At 42.1% G+C, this 24,463-nt stretch overlaps 1 protein-coding gene across 5 annotated transcripts in view; it reads left to right on the forward strand.

Annotated features, from left to right (window-relative positions):
- HTR4 (5-hydroxytryptamine receptor 4) overlaps positions 1 to 24,463 on the forward strand; it is a 196,430-nt gene that overhangs the window by 145,653 nt on the left and 26,314 nt on the right. For 3 of the 5 annotated variants that reach the window (XM_027546021.1, XM_027546020.1, XM_027546024.1), the window contains one exon: positions 14,545 to 18,112. The exons of the other annotated variants lie outside the window; for them this stretch is intronic. In XM_027546021.1, coding sequence (XP_027401822.1) covers positions 14,545 to 14,635 — 91 coding nt within the window. In that variant the 3' untranslated portion in view covers positions 14,636 to 18,112. Of the gene's footprint in view, positions 1 to 14,544; positions 18,113 to 24,463 lie in introns of those variants that run through there. 5 annotated transcript variants of the gene reach the window in all.

A 24,463-nucleotide genomic window follows, 5' to 3' on the forward strand; every position in this document is an offset into this window, starting at 1 on the left:
TACTTTAAACATAAATGCTTGGCTAATACAGGAGAGTAACACTGAAAAAGACATGGTAGGGTTCCTTGATAGTTTCTTTTTCTTAGACAATCTCTGCCTCTTTCTGCATCCGGCAAGTTCTGGTTCAGATGGAAAACATGTACTCTCAGGGCCACCAGTCATCTGCTGGTGTTGGTAGAGGGTTGATAGGAAACATGGGTGCAGAACTGTAGTGGAACCATGTTCTGTGGAAATTCAGTGAGACTCAGCAAACACAGGGTAAGGCATGTTAAAGAAGCTGCTGACAGAAAGACAATTTGAGAATGGAAAATACTTCATATAAATTATATGTTCACATTGAGCTTGCTTTGAATCTGACTAAACTCCATATGTTTGGTGGGTCTACCAGAATTCTGTGCTCACGGGGCATCACTAATGTGATGGGCAGCAAGAAACTACTGTGTACATGCACATCGCTCATGTCTCTGCTCACGTGCATGCCTCATTGTCCCTCAGGGTTCACAAGTTCAAAGATAAAGTTATTGCAAATTCCAAGATGTGGACAAGCAGCGCAGTACAGCAAGCTCTGAGTTCCTATGTGATTGCTCTGATCACACAGCCATGAAGCTGGCCCTGTCCTCAGTTTTGTCCCATCCCTACCTGAGGCAGCTCTCACAGAACATGGTTCTTGTTGATATAACACTGGAACATAGTCAGAGTAACATTACAAGAGCTCCACTTGCCTCATCGAATACTCAGGGTTAGAAAAGTTAGTTCTGTTTGCAGAGTGTACCTGCAAAAGTTTGGTAATCAAGTGGCTTAAGCTTTCCTCCAGGATGCCCACTTCTGGGCTAAAGTGCTGAGACCTAAACATTTTCCCTTCCACTGACACGTATTGTCAAGGAAAAGTTCCAGTCTCTGACTCAGAGAAAGATGAGCTTTGGTCTGTAACCAAACAGGCATTCGACCCAATGTAGCATAATGGCTGTAGGGGCTGGAGTCTGTCACACCTGGCTGTCAGTCCTGTCTCAGATCTGTCATTTACCATCTATATAATCTTTAGCAATGTGGCCAAACATCTTTAGGCTTCTATTTTCTCACCTGTAAAAACTCCAATACTTTGGCCACCTGATGCGAAGAGCTGACTCATTTGAAAAGACCCTGATGATGGGAAAGAGTGAGGGTAGGAGGAGAAGGGGGTGACAGAGGATGAGATGGTTGGATGGCATCACCGACTCGATGGACATGAGTTTGAGTAAACTCTGGGAGCTGGTGATGGACAGGGAGGCCTGGCGTGCTACGGTTCATGGGGTCACAAAGAGTCGGACACGACTGAGCGACTGAACTGAACTGAAAACAGGGATAATATTAGAACCCATCTCATAGGACTTTTGTTAAGATTAAATATGATGACATATATGCAGAGCTGAGCCCAGCTCCTGTTACATAGAAAAGTGCTCCATGAGTGGAAGCTGCCATAACCATTGTTACTATAATTGTAGATATAATGTTGCTCATGTCTTGGTTAAAACAAACAACTTATCCAGTTATTTTCTCAGCTTCCTGATAAGCATTTCTTGATGAATGAGTCAATAGAAATCTCTATGTTATAAACACTGCTTAAACAAGGAAGGCTGAGCTTCCTCTGTTACGAGAAAAGCCAGAAATGAATGAAATGAAATTAATCACACTGTTTATAAATAATTGTTTAAACGACATGAGACAAAACTTGTTTCCTGAGTACATGATGCCCTGTGCTGAACAGTTGGGACTGTTATTTTGAATATGACTTCTGGCTTTTAAATTACCTGTAGGCGTTTCTTTGATCTAGTGCAAAACATGCTAGCTTGTTGAACAAATTGGTTACACACTATGTGTATTTGTTTTCCCCCTTTTGCTCTGCAAGTGCTCTTGTTTCTAGGGTATTAGGGTCCCGTGTACCAGGCGTCTGAGATTGGTGCCCCACTGTGCATGTCACCCTGCAGGGCAAACCCCAAACTACACCCAACTCCAGAGGTGCTCAAGGTGGTTTATTGGCAGCAAGAACAGAGGCAGTGTGATGTGAGTCTCTGACCCTGGACCCTGGCTGCACACTAGAGGCACTGGGAACTCCTGGCTTCCACATGTAGAGATTCTATTTTAATTGGTCTGGTTAGGGACCAGAAATGCATATGTTTTAGGAGCTCTAATGTATATAGCAGGATTGAGAACCATTAGTATACTGGAACAGGCGAAGCTTGTCTTCTAATTTCTTACTGATTGCTATCATTTCTCTCTGCAGCAATAAAATGAGAAAGTAGATGTAGATAATGCTTCAAGTTTAGATCTAGCTCCATGTCTTAAGGGGCTTCCTTGGTGGCTCAGACAGTAAAGAATCTGCCCACAATGCAGGAGACCCAGGTTTGATCCCTGGGTCAGGAAGATGCCCTGGAGAATGGAATGGCTTACCCACCCCGATATTCTTTCCCAGAGAATTCCATGTACAGAGGCTACAGTTGCAAAGAGTCAGGCATAACTGAGCAACTAACACCATGTCTTAAACTATTGAGATAGTTTGGATTTAAACTGGCAATTCTCAATTAGGGGCAGTTTTGTTTGCCAGGGGACATTTAGCAATGTCTGAAGGCATTTTTGGTTTTCACAACTGGTGGATGTTGGACTTCCGTGGCAGTCCAGTGGTTAAGACTCTGTGCTTCCATTGCAGGGGGTGTGGGTTCTATCTCTGGTCGGGAAGTTACACATGCTGCATGGTATGGCCAAAAAAAGAGAAAACAAACAAACAAACTAGTGGATGCTACTGGCAGCCAGTAGATAGAGGCAAGAGATGCTACTAAACATCCAAGAATGCATGAGATATCCCACTCCTCCCAAGAACTGTCTGGTCCCAAATTTCAAAATAAATCTGAGGTTGAGAAACCCTGCTTTAAAGTAATCCTCTGAGCTTTGCAACATAGAAACTCCTTACCTCTGCCAGGGGATAGCAGGAGCCAAGAGTTGTGTGTACTCTTATCTGCCTAGTACAGTGCAGCCTCTGCATCATTTGACTCCTCTTAATCCACACCCACTCCCAAGATAGGACAATAGAGTGGAAACCTCTGTAAAAGGCAGGTGTTTGTGAGAGGAAGGGCTCTGAATGTCCGTGGTTAGAGTGCCGGCAGTAAGCTTGCAGATAAGCCCTTTCTATGAGGCAGGCTCTACAAGCTTGTTCCCTTACAGCGTGTACTTGGCAGAGACACAGCCCTCCCGATTTAGTCAGAGCAGCTGTTCAGGAAGGAATCGCTTCCAAAGCACACTAAGAGACCCACTAGAAAAGCATACCACCATGTAAATGTGTGCTTGCTGCTACTGCTGCTAAGTCGCTTCAGTCGTGTCCGACTCTGTGCAACCCATAGACGGCAGCCCACCAGGCTCCCCTGGGCTGGGAATCCCTGAGATTCTCCAGGCAAGAACACTGGAGTGGGTTGCCATTTCCTTCTCCAATGCATGAAAGTGAAAGTGAAGGCACTCAGTCGTGTCCGACTCTTAGCGACCCTATGGACTGTAGCCTATCAGGCTCCTCTGTCCATGGGATTTTCCAGGCAAGAGTACTGGAGTGGGGTGCCATTGCCTTCTCCGAAATGTGTGCTTAGTCCTCTCTGTAGTGACACTTGGCCCTGGTCCATAGCAGTGGTAAAGCTTCATCTTATTCTGGGTGTCCACAAACAGGAGTGTCTCCAGGAGAAGATAAACATCATGATTTTTTTTGTTGTTGTTGCAATATTCATGCCATGTGAAGAACAATGTAAGGAATGGGGGATGATGAGCTTAGGGTTCAAAGATGATTCAGGTCATAAGTGTTGTTTTTAATATATCTGAGGGCTGTTTTGGAAAGAGGGAACCAATTTGTTTTGAAGGATCCCAAGGAAAAGAGGTGGGCTTCCCTGGTAGTTCAGTGGTGAAGAATCCATCTCCCAATGCAGGAGACATGGGTTCAGTCCCTGAGTTGGGAAGATCCACTGGAGAAGGAAATGGCAACCCACTCCAGTATTCTTGATTGGGAAATCCCACGGACAGAGGAGCCTGGCAGGCTACAGTCCATGGGATCATAAAGAGTCAGACACAACTTAGCAACTAAACAACAACAAAGAAAAGAGGTAGTTATAAAGGATTGAAGTTTTAAGGATACATAGTTCAACACAAAATGGAACGGACTGCTTACTAAGATGTTCCTAATAAAGTAGAAGGATAAAATTGGATGATCACCAGTCACTGGAAGCATTGATTGATTGTTAGTCAGCTTAGTCAAGGAAAGGGTGGGGGGTCAAAGGATATGTTCTCAGACCCTTCATTTGTGATTGTGTGAGTTACAGATCCACAAAATCCTCCCACAGTGCAGTTAAACACAAAAGAGAGCAAACCTTCAACCAGCATAGTATTTTCTTTGGTTGAAGCTGGAGACCTTCTGGAAAGGTTACTTGTGGGAAGAGATGTGCCAGAGTGATGCTGTCAATTCTCTTTTCTTTATGATTCTTCTGGCTGGTAGGAAATTTAGATGCATCTGAGGCAGGAATCTGGGCTTCCCTGGTGGCTCAATGGTAAAGAATCCGTCTACAATGGAGGAGATGCAGGTTCAGTCCCTGGGTCGGGAAGATTCCCTGCAGAAGGGCATGGCAACCCACTCCAGTATTCTTGCCTGGAGAATCCCATGGACAGAGGAGCCTGGTGGGGAGTAGGAGTCCATAGGGTCGCACACAGTCAGACATACCTGAAGCAACTGAGCACGCATGCGTGCAAGAAAGGAATCCATTCCCAGCCTCTGTAGGTGATCAGAGCTGCAGCTGGTTTTATGCCTGACATTGTGTCTGAGAAAAATGTTGTCATATCCACCCATCAAGATAAATTTCTATTGTTTGAGGCTTTGATATGAAAGGAATTGCTGATAAAGATTTTTAAGGAGAAGGATTGAGATTCAAGAAACATCCCCTCATCCTGGTTTTCATGTTCTTCCTTTTTAATGTGTGAACAGTTAAGACTGTTAGGACTTCACTGGTCTGAAAGTAATAAGGCAGGATCCCAATCCAGAGGAAATCAGAACACTGGTGAAGCAGTTTGGTATTGTGGCTAAAGGAATAGGACTTGGCATTTGATGAGCCTGTCTGAATTCAGGTCCTGCCACTTTGAAGCTGTGTGATCCTGGGCAAGTTCCTTGACCTGTTGGTGCCCCTGTTTCTTTCTATGAAAAAGTGGGAGTGAAGATGATTCTTGCCTCATAACATTATTATGAGGCCGATATGAGATATTATACAGATGGAGCCTGGAATAAGTAAGTTATTGATGAATTGTGTTCTCATAATCATGATCTTAGTAGGAGAAAAAAGGAGGAACTCTAAGTTGGGAAGACAAGGCTCCTATTTCTGAAACTGGTTCGTTGTCAGAACTGGGTCTGAGGGGAAATGGTTTGGGGTCAAATCACATAATATCCTTTTCATAAGGTATAGGATAGTTCCTGAGCAAGAAATTCAGAAGGAGAAGGAAAATTACTTCAACTGCAAGGAAAGGGGAACTGTGGGGAAGGGAATGAGGCAGAAAGTTCTAGCTTCTGTCCTCCAAGAAGTGCTGTGAAATCACCCCTAACCTTTAGGGGAAGAAATCTGGTGGACGGCTTCTGATTATGTAAACAGACATCTGACTGTGCTCCAGGTTGTGTTCAACCAAAGAGCCAAGAACCTGCTTTCCACAAGATGATTTCCGAATTATTTTCTCATCCTCATTTTTTATAAGATTCTTTGAAATATTTCACAGTTAGAATTATTCCTGGAGAGGTTTTTATTCTCTAAGAAATGGGTGAATCTGTATTTTGATAACCCTGACAAACAAACATATTTGGTGCCTACTCATGTTCCTTTTATTCTTCTCAGACTTTTATTTCCTTTGCTGGTGTTATAATGGAATTTTTCTTCTATTTATGAATTGGCATTGCCTGCTTTGAGTTTCTGACTGTGGGGGAAGGTATGTGTGTGTGTGTGTATGATTGTCATGTATACCAACGAGTTGCCTATGAATACTTTGGTTCCTGGTCCAGACATCACCATCTTTATTATCATTATCTTAGCATCGGCCATTTACTGAGAGTTGGTTTTATTTGCCAGGGATTAAGCTAAGTGCATTACATATGTCATCTCATGGAGTTCTTAATATAACCCATGGAGCAAGTATTATTACCCCCATTTTACTGGTGGGAAAATTGAGACTCTGAGAGGTTAAATTACTTGGCTACTATCCTATAGCTGGCAAGTGGTGGGCCAGGATTCTAACAGATATTCATCTGATTTCAGACTCTTGCTGTTAACCACTAAGCTATGCTCCTTGCTAGTTAATTGAAAACTCTTGAAATAATGGAGGACATTTGGTTCTTAGACAGGGGCTGGGCTTCAGAAGCAATATGGTCAAATATCCCAACCAGTGCAGTGATCTCCTCTGTAACTTATCTGGTAGGTAGTTGTCTGTCTCTCCTCCCAGTGAGGGATAACTTACTATTACCCAAGGCAAGACATTGGCAGGGTTGCAAATTATAATTTTTTTGCCTCTGGTTTTCTTTTGGGACTATGTGTATAATATCACCATAGAGAGAGAAGCTATTTCACATGTATCATTTAAGAGGATGTTAAGGCCATTCAGGCATGTGGGATTTTAAACTGTAAATGCCAACTGGATTGAACTGTAATAGGATAACCTTGAGCAATATAGTGTGATTTGCAGTGGGCAGATAGTGAAGGGCATGTAAAGTCCTTCTTGCCTGACCCAATCTGGTTTCCCAACTCATTTCTCCCAACTCTCCCCTGACCTAACTCCCCATGCAATAAGCATGCAAGATTGATCAGTTTTCTTTAGGTAAACAGTGAATTCTCCAGCCTCTGAATTACTTCTGCGGCCCCAAATGCTCTTTCTCACTTTCTTTCCTGGTACAAGCCTACTCATTTCTTAAGGCATGGTTCCAACATGAGCTCTAAACTTTCCTGATCCCTACTCCCCCAATCTTTGAGCTAATCACTTCCTCCTCTGGGCCCTCACACCACCTGCTTCTCTTTTTCTTGGAGACTCAGCTTATCCTGTGGGATCTTAAGTACTTTTACGTATTTAAAACACTCTCTGCTCACCTGGGCAGCTTCTAGAAAGCAGGACATTTCCTACCTGCAGTGTCTAAGAGTCAAGGGTACTTACTGAGTGAAGGTGCACATTTAGCCATGCTGCTGTTGAATTTGCCTGGTTCAGATTGTGGCTCCATCTCTCCCTAGCCATTTGACTTGGACGAGTTGCTAAGCCTCGCTCAACTAGATACTGTAAAAAAAGCTCTGTGATAGGATTGTTGTGAAAATTACATGAGATAATCCATGATTAGCCTAGCACAATCACTGACACATAATAAGCATTCACTTAAATTTATACTGGCTGATTTTATCATGGATCCATACCTAAGACATTTTTCTCCTGCAGATTTTTAGGTTCTTTCATATCAAAATAGTTTAGCAGAAGAAGCAGGCAGACACTCTGATCCCCCAAAGATTAAAAGTTCTAGTCTTTTATTTGTCTTTCAAGAACTATGATAGGCAATGGAAAAAAGTCTCACAAGCAACTTGGTTTGACTTTAATTATATGTGCATATGGATAAACAGAGTAAGCTGTGTGTACTGATTTGATCTTGTACTTTGGCATGTTGAAACGTGGACATGTCTGACACTGGTGATGAAACTAAAGAACCCCTTAGAATATGTTTTGCCCAAGCTACAAGGTTAGGTGTTCCAAACTGCAAATTCAGCTAACTGGGGTCCTTTCTGCAAGCAGCACAAAATAATAAAAAGAGTGCTGTCCTAAGAGCCCAGAGTTTCCACCCTGAGGGTGCATTGCTTTATGTCCTTGTCAAGACTCTACTCTCTGCAATTAGGTTTTCACATCTGTCTGATAGGGTTTTTTTTGGTCATTTGCCTGCTATTTTCACAATTTTTACCCATATCAGCGTTCTGCCTATGCTATTTGCTATCTATCTTTAAATACATTTTTTGAAATTTGAATAGATCTATTTGTAAAGGAAACTCTCAGTTCAGTTCAGTTCAGTCGCTCAGTCATGTCCAACTCTTTGCGACCCCATGAACTACAGCACGCCAGGCCTCCCTGTCCATCACCAACTCCCTTACCCAAACTCATGTCCATTGAGTCAGTGATGCCATCCAAGCATCTCATCCTCTGTTGCCCTCGTCTCCTCCTGCCCTCAATGTTTCCCAGCATCAGAGTCTTTTCAAATGAGTCAGCTCTTTGCATCAGGTGGCCAAAGTATTGGAGATTCAGCTTTAACATCAGTCCTTCCAATGAACACCCAGGACTGATCTCCTTTAGGATGGACTGGTTGGATCTCCTTGCAGTCCAAGGGACTCTCAAGAGTCTTCTCCAACACCACAGTTCAAAAGCATCAATTCTTTGGAACTCAGTTTTTTTTGTAGTCCAACTCTCACATCCATACATGACTACTGGAAAAACCATAGCCTTGACCAGACGGACCTTTGTGGACAAAGTAATGTCTCTGCCTTTTAATATGCTGTCTAGGTTGGTCATAACTTTCCTTCCAAGGAGTAAGCTTCTTTTAATTTCATGGCTCCAGTCACCACCTGCAGTGATTTTGGAACCCCAAAAAATAAAGTCAGCCACTGTTTCCACTGTTTCCCACCTATTTGCCATGAAGTGATAGGACCAGATGCCATGATCTTAGTTTTCTGAATGTTGAGCTTTAAGCCAACTTTTTCACTCTTCTCTTTCACTTTCATCAAGAGGCTTTTTAGTTCCTCTTCACTTTCTGCCATAAAGGTGGTGTCATCTGCATATCTGAGGTTATTGATATTTCTCCCGGCAATCTTGATTCCAGCTTGTGCTTCTTCCAGCCCAGCATTTCTCATGATGTACTCTGCATAGAAGTTAAATAAGTAGGGTGACAGTATACAGCCTTGACGTACTCCTTTTCCTATTTGGAACCAGTCTGTTGTTCCATGTCCAGTTCTAACTGTTGCTTCTTGACCTGCATACAGGTTTCTCAAGAGGCAGGTCAGGTGTTCTGGTATTCCCATCTCTTGAAGAATTTTCCACAGTTTATTGTGATCCACACAGTCAAAGGCTTTGGCATAGTCAATAAAGCAGAAATAGATGTTTTTCTGGAACTCTCTTGCTTTTTCCATGATCCAGCGGATGTTGGCAATTTGATCTCTGGAAATTGGAAACTCTATCATGACCTTAAATGCAAAGTCACATACAGAAGATGATTTAAAAAACAAATACAATGAAAACAAAACAAATTATTGTTATTTGCATAAATTTTTATTAGTATTAAAATTTAATAATATTGCTTGCCAAAAACTCTGAGCAAAGGCCTACTCTCCATTTTATTAGGTACTAGAGACTTGTTAAAGCCAGAGTGGGGCCAAACTAAGTATTTATGTTTAGAATAAGCAGAATGAGTGAAAGAAGTATTGAATCTCCTTACTGCAATTCAGATTGTTTAATGCTATGCCTCTTTGTTTGGTATATCATCTGTGGAAAGCACTGCATATTTGGGAAATACTGGATCTTCCAGCATCAATATTCTGTTCTGGTTGATAGTGCTCTAAAGACACTAGTCTGTCACCTTCTGAGCCATTAAACTTACTAATAACTCAGTACAAGTTTATATGCTCACCGTTTATAAACAGTTCTATTAGTTTTTATCAGTTGTTGTACCCAGTCATTGTTTTTTTTCATCACATAAAAAACACCTTAAAAAATATTGCTTTGTGCAACTCATTTTTTGTGCATTTACATTTTTTGCTATCTCATTTTTATGATTCATCACCAAATCTTTCCTCATTTCATCATCAATGTCATAGAAGCCAACAAATACCACTTGTCCACCCAGCTAAAATGAACTGTTTGCATGCAATTCAGTGCTTTCTTTCTGATCCTTTGTGAACAATCACTGAATGCCTCAAACTCTTGTTCTTCCTATTCACATGTCTTTTCTCTTCCCTATGTTTCTGTTGCTAAACTCTGCTTCAGGTGTAAGTAGAATAACGGGACATTCACCTCCTCGGGGAATCATGCTTCCATGTGCCCAAGAATAATATGAAAGCACCTTTTAAAAATGCAGATTTCTGCTCTCCCCTCCTCACCTCTGCCCTCTCCCTACTCCCACACTGTCATTAGAGGTCTGGTGTGTGGGTCCTAAGAATCTGGATTTGTTATGGGTATTCAAGATAACTCTGATGCACGTAGTCTCTGGACAGTTTTGTAAAAGATGACTTAGTGATCTTTCTCCTCTTTTCCTCTTTTTCCTTCTCTTCCTCCTTCTCCCCCTTCTTCTGGAACAAATGTAATTTTAACTCTGTCTCATCAACTGATTATATTAAACTTCATCACAAAACTCTTCCCACCGTACAATGATTTCCATGTTTCCCAGTGGACAGAATTCCTAATTTGGAAGGCAGGCCACCTGATTTATAGCACTAGATCCACTATTACCTATCAGTCAATCCATGCCCCTACATTGTACCTACCTGCCTTCCTTACAGAGTTACATTGAAGGTTATATGTGGAATGATATAAGAATGTTTCATGAATTGTAGAGGATTTTACTAAAACTATTAAAACAAGAAATTGCATTTTAAAAATTCATCTGTTAAAATATCAGAGATTCTTTTTTAATGGTGTTTTGCACCAGGGGTTTTGAGTGGCTCTGCCAATGTTTCTGATTAAGCATATGTTTGAGGAATGACAGTTGTGATCTCACTGCATTTTAAGTTGCAGCATCTCCGCCCCTCCCTGTCCTATCCTAGCCAGATACATTTAACAGCTTTGCAATGTGACTTCACAGATTCAAAAATTGAGGTATTTCAGATTCTTGAATACAAATCCCAAAATTATCTTCCTGTGTTTCCAGAGAAACCTCCTCCCTCCACACAGAATATAAAGTATCAGATACTAACAATAGAATATTAAAAGCCAAATTCAAATACCCACAGCTTTGGAGAACAGTCCCACACACAGCTGGTGCCCAGTCAGAAGGTCTGTATCTGTCACCCACCATCTCTGCTACTCATAGAACCAGAATGTCAAAGCTGCAAAGGATCTCATAGATTATCTTTCTGGTTTAACGCATGAGGAAAATGAGGTACAGGAAAGGGACTCAGTCATCAGAGGCATGCCATGATCGAAGGCTAAAAAGACATCAGAGTCCAGGTTCCTGTCTCCTGGTTTACTGTTTGCATTGCTTAGTTAATAGGGTGGCCTTGCAGTTGAAAGCAAAAGGTACTCACTGAATGTTAAAGTCATGTTCCCATTGTATGAGGCTTTCCAGTGGCTCAGTGGTAAAGAATTCACCTGCCTATGCAGGAGATGCAGGAGATGTGGGTTCAATCCCTGGATTGGCAAGATCCCCTGGAGTAGGAAATGACAACCCACCTCAATATTCTTGCTTGGAAAATTCTATGGACAGATGTGGGAACAATATCTCTTGGGGCACAGCACACTGCACCATGATTCTGTATCTTGAACGAAGACCTAAAAAGAAGACATTAAACTGTTAATTGTGATTCATACAATAGTGTCAACTGAGACTGACAGGCCAACCAGGATGCAAGATCACCCCATCGTTATTCTCAGGTCTCCTTTTCTCCTGCTGAGAGGGAGTCGGTTGTGAGTTCTCCATGGAGTTAGGAGACTGGGATATTTTCCTTTCTTCTCTCCTCGACAAGAGCTATATTGATATTGTCTGGATAAAAAGGAGTGGTACCAGCAATTCTGCAGAAGTCTCAATCATTAGTTGACTATCTGGAAGGATTATATGAGAGAACCAGTGTAACCTCTTGGAGATACTTCTCAAAGAACCTCCTCCCAAGCTCTGCAACTGCTCTGGAGCCTTCCACACACCCAGCTCAGTGGTTCTGTTTATCCCAGGTCTTCCCGCTCTGTCTTCCATCCCCTCTGCTCATTCTTTGTTATGTTTACTCACTTAACCCCTTCCTCTACTGTCTCTGCTATCCTGACTTCACACTTTCTTTTCCTTTTTCCACCTAGTCTCCCTGGTTCTGCATCACAGAAAATATGTGCACCTCTTGGCAAAGATGCTCCTTTAGTGGGCAAGAGGAAAGAGTTCCATGCTAGCGTCCCAGTCACACTGTGTTTCAGTAAAAGAAGAAGACACATCATACTGTAGGCTTCCCATAGGAGGAGTAGATGTAATATACACCCATGTACATATGCCTTTTGCCCTAGAGTCCATCATAATGGGACATGGAAATGCTGGGGACACAGAACCTGAATACTGAACTTAGCAGTAATGGTTCCTAAGATGATGAGTGACAGTGTATCAGGACAATTCAGGGTCCAGATTTTGGAATCAAAACTGACCAGAATTTTTAAGGTCTGATTTACTTATTAACTGAATAAATTTGGGCAAATTATTTAACTCTGAAACTCAGTTTCCTTGTCTGTTAAGTGGGTTTAAACTATACTAATTAATGCACATAACACACTTATCCCAGGCCCTGACACACAGGCGCTACCCTAATGAGTGATTGTTTTTATTGTTGCTAATGATAATAAAAAGTATGATACAAAGGGAATTTGGCCAGTGAGAAATGAGAAACCCTTCCTTCTCCTCTTTCTCCTCCTTCCCCTCCTTCCTCTCTCCCCTTCTTCTTTCCTTCTCTCCTTCTTTCCTTTCTTCCTTTCTATTCAGTCATTCTTTTAATAGATATGTTCAGTGAATAAAAACAGGGGAAAATACAAGGGGTATGTGAAGACATGAGGTTGCATTTTGAGTTTTTCTAGGGAGCTCATGCTTGAAAATGGCATGTGAAAAATCTGAACGAAGGAAAATATAACTAAGGATGAATCAATAGCTATGTTCAGAGCAAGTAGAAAACCCAAAAATAGTTAGCTCTCATTATTTAGGGAAGAAATCTTACATATTCTGCTTCAGTAAGAATAGTCTTCCAACTGGAAAGAAGAGAACATCACAGGGAGAAAGTTGCTGCCTGAGATTTATGGAAAGCTTTTAACTGTCTCTGAGCCAAGATGTATTATTAATATTTCTCAGGAGATTAAAGGAACTGGTTGATGAGACCTCTGACTGGTGCTCTTTTGTGGACTCAGGGTTTTATAGCAGCCTGGAGATCAGTAAATATTGCCCTAGTTCTTAAAGAAAGAATAAAGTAGACTCCAGAAACTGTAGCCTCACAACTTGAAATAGACCTTACCAAAAATTGAAAAGTTATTACACAAATGGTATGTATGCAAGAGTCAGTGTTGTTTCATTAAAACAAAAAAAAAATTAATGTCAACTCATTTCATTGTCTATTAGGACAGACTTACTGCTTGACAGGACATTTCAGCAAGGCATTGCACAAAGCCTTCCATGGGTAGGTCCATTCTCAGGCACACTGATGATTACCCATTTGCTGGGAGGCTAGTCTGTGTTGGGGTACCATAGGTTCTGGTTTATCCCTGTGTGATCAATAGTTTTTTTTTCTCTTGACTGAAAATTGAAGATCTAAAAGGCAAATGATACTAAACTGAAAGATCTAGGTAGCAATAGTTATCTGATCTTCTTTTTTCATGTTTTTAAAAATTAATTTATTTATTACAATTGGAGGCTAATTACTTTAAAATATTGTGGTGGATTTTGCCATACGTTGAAATGAATCAGCCACGGGTGTACATGTGTCCCCCTGTCCCGAATAGCTGATCTTCTTATGTGCTTGTAGAAGCCTTAAAGTCTCACTTGAGTCAGTGCTAAATAATCCTATCTTGAATGTTGAAATTGTTATGATTTAGAATGATTTCAATTGACTAAAATGATTTCAATTGACTAAAATGTAATATCCTATATTTTGGCAAAATAAGTGAATGAGTAAATAAATAAATATACATATAAATAAAAATTGCACCAGTGTAGTAAAGAACCACAGGAATTGACAGCTATTTGTATGAAAAAAGATAAAACCTGGCAATTAACTGAACATGTAGCCAATAGAATATTATCATTGTTGGAAATGAACTTAATCACATCCATAGAAGTAAACTAAATTGATGATGAAAAGTTTGTGACATAAATTAGATTTACTATGTAGATTTGGGCTCTTTCCTGGTTCTGTATTCCATAAGAGATAATTTTAATAAGGATTGTGTTTAGAGGACAGTGACCATTATGGGCAATCATCTGGAAACCATAATATATAATGAACTATTAAAGAAAATGGAAATGTGTAGCCTGGAGAAGAGAAAACTTGGAGGATATAATTAGCAGAGAGAAGAATTTTGAGTGAGCCTGGAGGGCATAGTAGTTCCACTGGATAGAAGCTGTAGGAAGGCTCATTTTGGCAGTTATTTCCAATAACTAAAGCTGATCAAAAATAATATGGCCTGGTGGGTCAGTGGAGATTTCTAAGCAGGGGCCAAATAACCACCTGTCTGCATGGCACAGGGGGCTTTCCTGCAGTGGGTGGGTTCTTGCACCAGACTCTCTGTCCATTCCAACTCTGAGGTTCTGTGATCTTCTCCCCTCTCTAGGGATGCAGTGGAGTGTGGTGGCCAATGGGAGAGTCAGTCCCACCCCCCAGCAAGTTCTCCTTTGGTGGCTGCGCAGCCCAGTGACACTTAGGCCCCTGGGGCAGTGACCCTGAAGACAGCCATCCCTCCGAGAGAGGGCCAGGTCCTAAGCTGCTGCTTGTGCATGACTGCACCTGGTGTTCTCTTCACCCAGCATTCCGTCTGTTGGTGCAGGCACCCTGTGCTCGTCGAGCTTTTCTTCCAGGATTCCAGCAGGTGGCAGGGGACAGGGTGGTCCCCTTGTTCACTGGGAGGTTCTTCACCAGAGATCCCCCTGGAAGGGATCTTTTTATCTCCTAGCACTCCCTCTTTCTGGCCTCATAGTCACCCTTGCCTCATAGTCTCTGTTGTCCCCGGTTTATACCCTTACTATGCCTGGTTTGTCTTGCTCATGTTCCAAACAGGATCGCTCACTGTGTCCTATCTCAATCATAGACGTTTCCAAATATTCCTTCTTTGCTGTGCCTGCTCACATGCACTGCCAAAACACATCCTCCCTGCGCCTGCCTTGGTCAGAGTTCTGTTCCAAAAGCACGCATCTCTTGCTTGTTCGTGTCTGTCACAGCCATGTTCAGACTGCTCACTGGCTCATCTCTGTCCTGCTCTGTGCCAGACACTAATACACTTTCCACCCAGAGTCTGGGTCCAACTGTGCGTCCTCCCGTGTCCATCACAGACTTCTACTTGCTCTTCCTTATGTCCTTGTCAGTCCTTCTCTTTAGGACATGCTCCATTTATTTACCATGAAAGAAACAGGGCAACGATCTTTCAGAGGAAAACCATTTCTGCAGCAACCTCGGAGGGAAGCAGAAGACAGACAGCTCCCAACCAGTGCCATGACCTCAAGCCCTCCTGCTCTGAGATGCTCACTTTCCTAGAACAAATAATTTCCTCGAGAGCCTTGGGCAGGACCAGCGGCATCATCGTGTTTATTGAAAGATTTTGGAATCTTTCCCATGAGGTTGTGGCGAAGTCCATGGTACCAATTTATAACCCTTGAATCTGACCTTGCTGCTCCCAAAGGAGAGAACTGTTGGAGGCTCACGCTGCCAAGACTTGTCACTCACTGCAGTTTCCCCAGATGGAGGAGCAGGACCAAGCAGTGCTCAGGGTGGAAAAACAGCACTTCACTCGAAGCCAAAGGACCTGGATTCCAGCCCTGGCTCCACTTCTAACATGATGTGAGATCGCGACCCATGCCCTTCCTTCCCTGTACCTTACTTTCTTCATCTATCAACTGAAGTTTGGACCAGGGGATCTCTAAGATTCCTTTCTGTTTCTATGACAACAGGATGCTGCTATAGCCATCAGCTACCTCGAAAAGGTGTGACCTGCCTGCCTTTTGACTTTGTTTCAAAGGAACTAGCCACTTCATCGCCACTTCATCTGGGCCTTCTAGACTTTTGACTTTGCCAGCTTTGCCCTTCAGATAAACCTGGATGTCTTTCATTCAAAACCAAGTTCACAGCTCTTGCACATGTCCCAGAGTGAAGGTCCCAGGGAAGTAAACACTGCCACATCCCAGAGCCCTGTGAGGTTTCCACTTTGGTCTTGGCTGTGGTTTGATAGCATCTCAGGACTTCATCATACTGTCCTTGTTCCTGCTGTTTAAGAAGTCAGATGTCATTTCCACTGATGTTTACTTTATTTCTAGAATTGCACCAGCCTGGAAGAGACTTTGGAATGAGAAAGAAAAGATTGCTGTCAAACAATCCAAATGCCAAAAAAAAAAAAAAGAAAAAGAAAAGAAAAATTCTGAGTCCTGCTAAGGCTTACAATTTTTTTGTGGAGAAAATCACTTGTTAGGGAACGGGAAAAGACTCTAATGAGAAATGTGACTTGAAACTCCCAAATGTTGTTGAGAAAGATGCACCATGCTGAAATGCTCCTGGTGTAGCCTGGGGTTGTCACTGATCAATGGGAGCAGATTCGTCTGGGGACCTATTCTCATCATATATGAAGAAAGTTTATCTAAGTCCTGTCTTGTACATTGACTCTGGATGGACCAACTGCCTGTGCTTTTTTGAGTCACTGTCCCTGTGCCATTAACAAGATTGGAGCTTAGGAGACAACCACCTTTATGAGGATGATCCTCCTCTAATACAGAGGAGAGATCAGCAAAGTTTTGAACTGCAAGGCCCTGATCCTGGCAGTGAGACTCACACTATATCTGTTGGGCTGCTGCCCACATTGTCCACAGCTTCCATGAATGTGCAGTAAGGATGAGGGAGAAGAGAAGCTTCACGGGCCCTGAATCAATTGCTGTGACTTACTGTGTGACTGTGAACTAGTAACTGGACCTCTCCGGCCTCAGAAACAATCTCTCCTGCCTACTTCATGAAGCTGTTGTGGAGATAAATTAGATAATTTTTGTGATGATGTTCTGTAAATCATAAAATGCCATTTTGTTTACTATGACTTTGAATTACTTTGAGTGCTCCTGGGTAGTCAAAGGCTAAGAATTTCTTCACTAAAAAGTGGACCAGTTTAGAGAGTGAGCTTCCTATACTGAAAAACAATACCAAGGGATCATCTTTTGGGGAGTCCGTTCTCCCAAATTTACCCCCTCTGCATTTGATTATTCTAAGCTCCCCAAAACACACCAACACTGCAAATTTGTACATCACAAACACTCTCATTTGAAGGGATTTTGTTGTTCTCAAAGTAAAGAGGTAGGTAGAGAGAGATGAGGACTACAGTCTAAATTTTGTGATAATGAGCCTAATTTTTCATGTAACCTCAGAGTCACATGGAATAAATTCAAATACCTTTTTGCCATGAAAACATTTATTTAGACAAAGATTTGGGTCATCGAAATTGTCCCCACCTTGTTAATTCTCTCTCTCTCTCTATATATATATATATGAAAAGAACCCTCCAACATGAATTAGATCATGAATGATAAGCTAATAGTTATATAAAGAGTCTATTGAGATACTGAAGCAAATAATTTGAGATTTTAAAAAATCTGATAGTTTATGTAAATTATTGTTAATTGTCACTTAGTGTTGTCTAGATAGCACCTTCATTTTGTTTACATTTTTAATAAAGCAGAATTACAAGTGGGGCCACTCATGAATTTTCTAGCAAACTAAATCCCCTTGTGTAATGGACATATAAAGTACATGTGTGCCCATTATACACAACATGGGATTTAAATATATATCTTCAAAGGCTTGCAAGTTTTAATGATGGTTATATTTTGGTTTTATGAAATTGTTAGTTATACATATGATTTATTTGAAGCTAAAGTTTTGAAGTACTAGGACCCCTGATTCTAATTTGTTTCTATACCCTTGGCTTTATGATGCAATCCACTTTTTGACACAGGTCCCAAGAATGTGTTCTAGGAAAAACAGGAGCCTTGTTTTCTTTATTGATAAATTCTATTTATTGATAAACATTAATAAAATACATATGTTTATATTTGTGCATTCTTTACATGTTATAGAAATTATATATGGAGGGAAATCTAATGTCTTAAAACTATTAGGAGAATTTTGACTATACAATAAAATGCCAAAGTCAATCCTGTGCCTCAGTTCTCTGCAGCTTCTCTGTTATCTCATAGCCCAACTCAGCCCTCAGAAGCTTTGGGTGTTTGATGCTGGAGAATTTTCTGTCTCCAGCATCAGGCTCTCTTCAAGGTAGAGACAGAAGCTCAGGACTCCTAAATAATGTGATTTTGCCTGTCTTCCTGTTACCTTTGTCAGCCTCAAGTACTAGACATCTCTCTCTTACATGGGTCATCCCAGGAAGGGCATAGGGAAGGCTTCAGCCCAGCCACTCTCAGGGCATACACCATAGGCGTCATTCAAGTCAGCATGGTGCTTGTACTATATACTCACTGGTCTTGAATTGAGGTTGCTAATCATGTGCCTCCTCTTTTTGTGTCACGAACAACTCAGGATTCTGGAGTTCCTGGAATTTGAGGCCCAGAATACATGTCAGTGAAATTCAAGTCCCAGGTCTTCTGAGAATGGGGTGATGGAAAGACCCCCATCAGCAGGCGGGGGCAGTGTGCTCACCCAGTTCTTCTGTTTAATCCTTGGGCCACCATCATCTCACATATGACATGCAGCGGGTGGGCAAGAATTAGGTTTTCAAATCAAAGCTCTTTCTTCATACACAAGATTTACCTGGAACTCCATTGCAGTAGGTTCAAGTAGGATGGAGAACAGGTATATCTGGGTTCCCTCATCTCTACTCATTATGATCCATCGCTGGAAGGAGATTTCTTGACATCTAAAAACCTTAAGCAGCTGGAAAAGGCACTCTCCACTGAAAGTCTGTGATGGTGCTTGGCTTTTCCTTCCTTATTTTTCTAAAGCATTTGTAAGATTCCTGCAAGACATTTTTCCTGATGACTTTCCTCAGAATCACACTTGTCCACTTATTTACAGAACCTCTTCCTCCATAAAGAAAAAGCCTCATCTCCTGAAACATCCATCTAGAATGACCACCTGAGCCTTCACCTCCTGTGAAGCATCTGCTGTGTCAAGGCAGAGAACTAGACCTCAAAACCTGGGCTGACCTAACCTTGGACAAATCTACCCTCTTTTGGTTTCCTTTCATCTTGTCTTTCTTCACTTTGGAGCAGCCATTCTCTGGACCCATGCACGGGGGTGGGAACTAACATTGATTTAATAGTCGCCGTGTTCTGGGTAGTTTCTGTGTGTTACATAGTTTCTGTCAATAGTCAGAGAAACATATTTTAAACACCTACTATCCGGTCCCATCACTTCATGGGAAATAGATGGGGAAACAGTGGAAACAGTGTCAGACTTTATTTTTCTGGGCTCCAAAATCACTACAGATGGTGACTGCAGCTATGAAATTAAAAGACGCTTACTCCTTGGAAGGAAAGTTATGACCGACCTAGATAGCATATTCAAAAGCAGAGACATTACTTTGCCAACAAAGGTTCGTCTAGTCAAGGCTATGGTTTTTCCTGTGGTCATGTATGGATGTGAGAGTTGGACTGTGAAGAAGGCTGAGTGCCGAAGAATTGATGCTTTTGAACTGTGGTGTTGGAGAAGACTCTTGAGAGTCCCTTGGACTGCAAGGAGATCCAACCAGTCCATTCTGAAGGAGATCAGCCCTGGGATTTCTTTGGAAGGAATGATGCTAAAGCTGAAACTCCAGTACTTTGGCCACCTCATGCGAAGAGTTGACTCATTGGGAAAGACTCTGATGCTGGGAGGGATTGGGGGCCAGAGGAGAAGGGGACGACAGAGGATGAGATGGCTGGATGGCATCACTGACTTGATGGACGTGAGTCTGAGTGAACTCCGGGAGTTGGTGATGGACAGGGAGGCCTGGTGTGCTGCGATTCATGGGGTCACAAAGAGTCGGACACGACTGAGTGACTGATCTGATCTGATCTAATGTGGTGAGCTACAGTCCATGGGGTCGTAAAGAGTCAGACACGACTGAGCGATTTTTCTTCACTTCACTTCATGTGCTAGGGCCTGTTGTCAAAGATCCATTAAAAAATAATACTGATGAGATTCCCTCATTGGGAGCCAGGAAATAAGAAAGGAGTCATATAAAACATGCATGAGACAAGTTTATATACACACAAGTGCTATGAAGAACACACAAAAAAAATGAGATGAAGCAGGGGTGTGGACATTGTTTGAGGTATTCAGAAAACATCAAGAGATCAGCCCCCTATGACCTGGGAAAAGAATATTGAAGAGGAAGGAGTCTGCGTGTGTTAATCTGGGGGAATATTATGTCAGGCAAAGGAAACTGCAACTGCAAAGAATCTGAAGCAATAATGAGCCTGGTAAGTGTACATGGCACTGAGTAAATGTGGGGAAAGTGGTTGGAGATGGGATCACAGAAGTAAGTAAAAACTGACAATAACAAGGACATTTTAGTTACCATTCATCAGTTAGTTACTATGGGCCAGGCTTTATGGGAAGTATTTTAACTGAAACTCTACCAGGTAGGTATCATTTTTCCATCACATAGAAGTTAACCTGGAATTTCCCCAAGAACAAAGAGATTATTTGGATCCAGAAATGGGGAAGTGGAACCCTGACCCTGCCAAGTGTAGCCTTTCTCCCCAGTGTCACTAGCTGAGGGGACTTGATCCACCTGATACCTGTTCTCTTTAGCAACAAGAACCATCCTTAACACAGATAATCCTCTTCTTGTCTTTTTCCTCTTGTCTCCCTTATTTCTCCATGAAGTGTTGCTTACATTTGTAACGATCCTTCATTTATTTTACGTATGCTAATTCCAGTGAAAGTGAAAGTGTGAGTCACGCAGTCCTGTCTGACTCTTTGTAACCCCATGGACTGTAGCCTGCCAGGCTTCTCTAGCTATGGGATTCTCTAGGCAAGAATCTCTTCTCTAGGGAATCTTCCTGACCCATGGATTGAACCTGGGTCTCCCGCATTGCAGGAAGATTCTTTACCATCTGAGCCACCAGGGAAGCCGTGCTAATCCCAAATAGCACATAACTGGAAGTTCAGTTCAGTTCAGTTGCTCAGTTGTGTCTGACTCTTTGCGACCCCATGAACCGCAGCACACCAGGCCTCCCTGTCCATCACAAACTACCAGAGTTTACTCAAACTCACGTCCATCGAGTCGGTGACTCCTTCCAACCATCTCATCCTCTGTCGTCCCCTTCTCCTTTTAGCATCAGAGTCTTTTCCATGAGTCAACTCTTCGCATGAGGCGGCCAAAGGATTGGAGTTTCAGCTTCAGCATCAGTCCTTCCAATGAACACTCAGGACTGATCTCCTTTAGGATGGACTGGTTGGATCTCCTTGCAGTCCAAGGGTCTCTCAAGAGTCTTCTCCAGCATGACAGTTCAACAGCATCAATTCTTCGGCACTCAGCTTTCTTCACAGTCCAACTCTCACATCCATACATGACCACTGGAAAAACCATAGCCTTGACTAGACAGACCTTTGTTGGCAAAGTAATATCTCTGCTTTTGAATATGCTGTCTAGGTTGGTCATAACTTTCCTTCCAAGGAATAAGCATCTTTTAATTTCATGGCTCCAGTTACCATCTGCAGTGATTTTGGAACCCGAAAAAGTAAAGTCTGACACTGTTTCGACTGTTTCCCCATCTATTTGCCATGAAGTGATGGGACCAGATGCCATGATCTTAGTTTTCCGAATGTTGAGCTTTAGGCCAACTTTTCACTTTCCTCTTTCACTTTCATTAAGAGGCTTTTTAGTTCTTCTCCACTTTCTGCCATAAGAGTGGTGTCATCTGCATATCTGAAGTTATTGATATTTCTCCTGGCAATCTTGATCCCAGATTGTGCTTCTTCCAGCCCAGCGTTTCTCATGATGTACTCTGCATAGAAGTTAAATAAGCAGGGTGACAGTATACAGCCTTGACGTACTCCTTTTCCTATTTGGAACCAGTCTGTTGTTCCATGTCCAGTTCTAACTGTTGCTTCCTAACCTGCATACAGGTTTCTCAAGAGGCAGGTCAGGTGTTCTGGTATTCCCATCTCTTGAAGAATTTTCCACAGTTTATTGTGATCCACACAGTCAAAGGCTTTGGCATAGTCAATAAAGCAGAAATAGATGTTTTTCTGGAACTCTCTTGCTTTTTCCATGATCCAGCGGGTGTTGGCAATTTGATCTCTGGTTCCTCTGCCTTTCTAAAACCAGCTTGAACATCTGGAAGTTCACGGTTCATGTATTGCTGAAGCCTGGCTTGGAGAATTTTGAGCATTACTTTACTAGCGTGTGAGATGAGTGCAACTGTGCAGTAGTTTGAGCATTCTTTGGCATTGCCTTTCTTTGGTATTGGAATGAAAACTGACCTTTTCCAGTCCTGTGGCCACTGCTGAGTTTTCCAAATTTGCTGGCATATTGAGTGCAGCACTTTCACAGCATCATCTTTCAGGATTTGAAATAGCTCCAGTGGAATTCCATCACCTCCACTAGCTTTGTTTGTAGTGATGCTTTCTAAGGCCCATTTGACTTCACATTCCAGAATGTCTGGCTCTAGGTGAGTGATCACACCATTGTGATTATCTGGGTCGTGAAGCTCTTTTTTGTACAGTTCTTCTGTGTATTCTTGCCACCTCTTCTTAATATCTTCTGCTTCTCTTAGGTCTCTTGGAAGTAAAAAAGCCAATTATTATCTAGCCAGAAAGTGATTTCCTATAAAACTATTCATTTCATCAGAAATAAATGGAAATTGAAATTGGTTATGTAATCAGTAAATTTTTTCTCATGCATTTTTTAAAATCTACATCCTACTTAACATCATCCTTCTACAACTGATGCTGTCACCTTCTGGCCTGGGGAGTTAGGCTATAAACACAATTTTGAGCATGCCGTTTCTCAGATCAAAACCTCCAAAGGACTCCTCCAATGGACTGTCCGTGGAATTCTCTAGGGCAAAATACTGGAGTGGGTAGCCTTTCCCTTCTCCAAGGGATCTTCCTGACCCAGGGATCGAACCCAGGTCTCCTGCATTGCGGGCAGATTCTTTACCAACTAAGCCACAAGGGAAGCCCAAAGGACTCCTCATTGTTAACCAAATCTGGGCTGCCCATAATTTTCTACGTCTACCAGAGTTTTGCCTCCAGTTATTTCTCTTTATACATAATTATATCCCTACAAAGCAAGCCATCTGCTCTGTGTTTCCCTAACATGCTCTTCACATTTTCATCCTCAGTTTACTGATTCTTCCATTCTTTCCCTTGGGCATACATCTCCTAGCATCTCTTTTATGGTCTATCTCAAATACCACCTTCTACTTGAAGTCTCTTCCGGCCTCCAAGACAGTGTGAGGTTTTTTAATCTATTTCAGTCCCTGAAGCACTTTATTTGTTCTCCTAAAACTTTTTCCTGTGCTTTTCAGTGTGGTTTGTATTGTTAGGTGCTCAGTTGTGTCCTACTCTTTCTGAATCCATGGACAGTAGCCCACCAGGCTCCTCTGTCCATGGGATTTCCCAGGCAAGAATACTGGAGTGGGTTGCCATTTCCTTCTCCAGGGGATCTTCCAAACCCAGGGATCAAACCTGGGTCTCCCGCATTGCAGGCAGACCCTTTACCATCTGAGCCACCAAGGAAGCCCTCGTGGTTCGTTAATGATTCCTGGCCTGGGGAGTTAGGCTATAAACACAATTTTGAGCATGCCGTTTCTCAGATCAAAACCTCCAAAGGACTCCTCCAATGGACTGTCCATGGAATTCTCTAGGGCAAAATACTGAGCCCTTCCAGAGCTCAGATTTTGTGCTCCTTGAGGACAAGAGCCAATTCTTATCAATCATCATTTTTTTGCCTTTTTCTTGTGCCCAACACAGGTTTTTATGCACTGAAGCTTTTCAATAAATTCATTGAATTTACTTATTTGGAAGAACTTGTTTTTGTTTATAGCATCTGCACTGCACATCCTGCTTAGCTCTTTCAACCCTCAAATCTCACTGCTCCTCTGCTATTTAATTCTCCATCCACTGCAGTAGCTGCAGCTTTCTGATAAGAAGAAAATTTTCCTGTGACCATTTTGAATAAAATCAAGATTTTATCATATTTATTGCAAGTAGCAAAAGATTAGAGTTTTAAAATACCATTATTTCCATGGTTTATGCCAAGCTTTCCCCCCCTTTTTTGGTTCATGTCTGCCTGTCGAAAAATAACTTAAGCTTAAATAAAGTTTTGTATTTATAGAACATGGTGGTGAATCAGACTGATGTGTGAGTTACTTGACATAGTATAATCCTAGAGAGTATTGGCTACCGTTTCACCTGTAATGGTGTTACTGACACAGCACAGAGAATGGAGTGAATGTTGGATGGTCCAGGCCAAGGATGTAGGAGTTGCCCAGGCTAGGGTATGATACAGCATGCTCAAGAGATGTCAGGAAATGTGTCCTTTTCCCCCAGCATCC

The sequence above is a fragment of the Bos indicus x Bos taurus genome, chromosome 7, assembly GCF_003369695.1.
Source record: "Bos indicus x Bos taurus breed Angus x Brahman F1 hybrid chromosome 7, Bos_hybrid_MaternalHap_v2.0, whole genome shotgun sequence".
Taxonomy (NCBI): domain Eukaryota; kingdom Metazoa; phylum Chordata; class Mammalia; order Artiodactyla; family Bovidae; genus Bos; species Bos indicus x Bos taurus.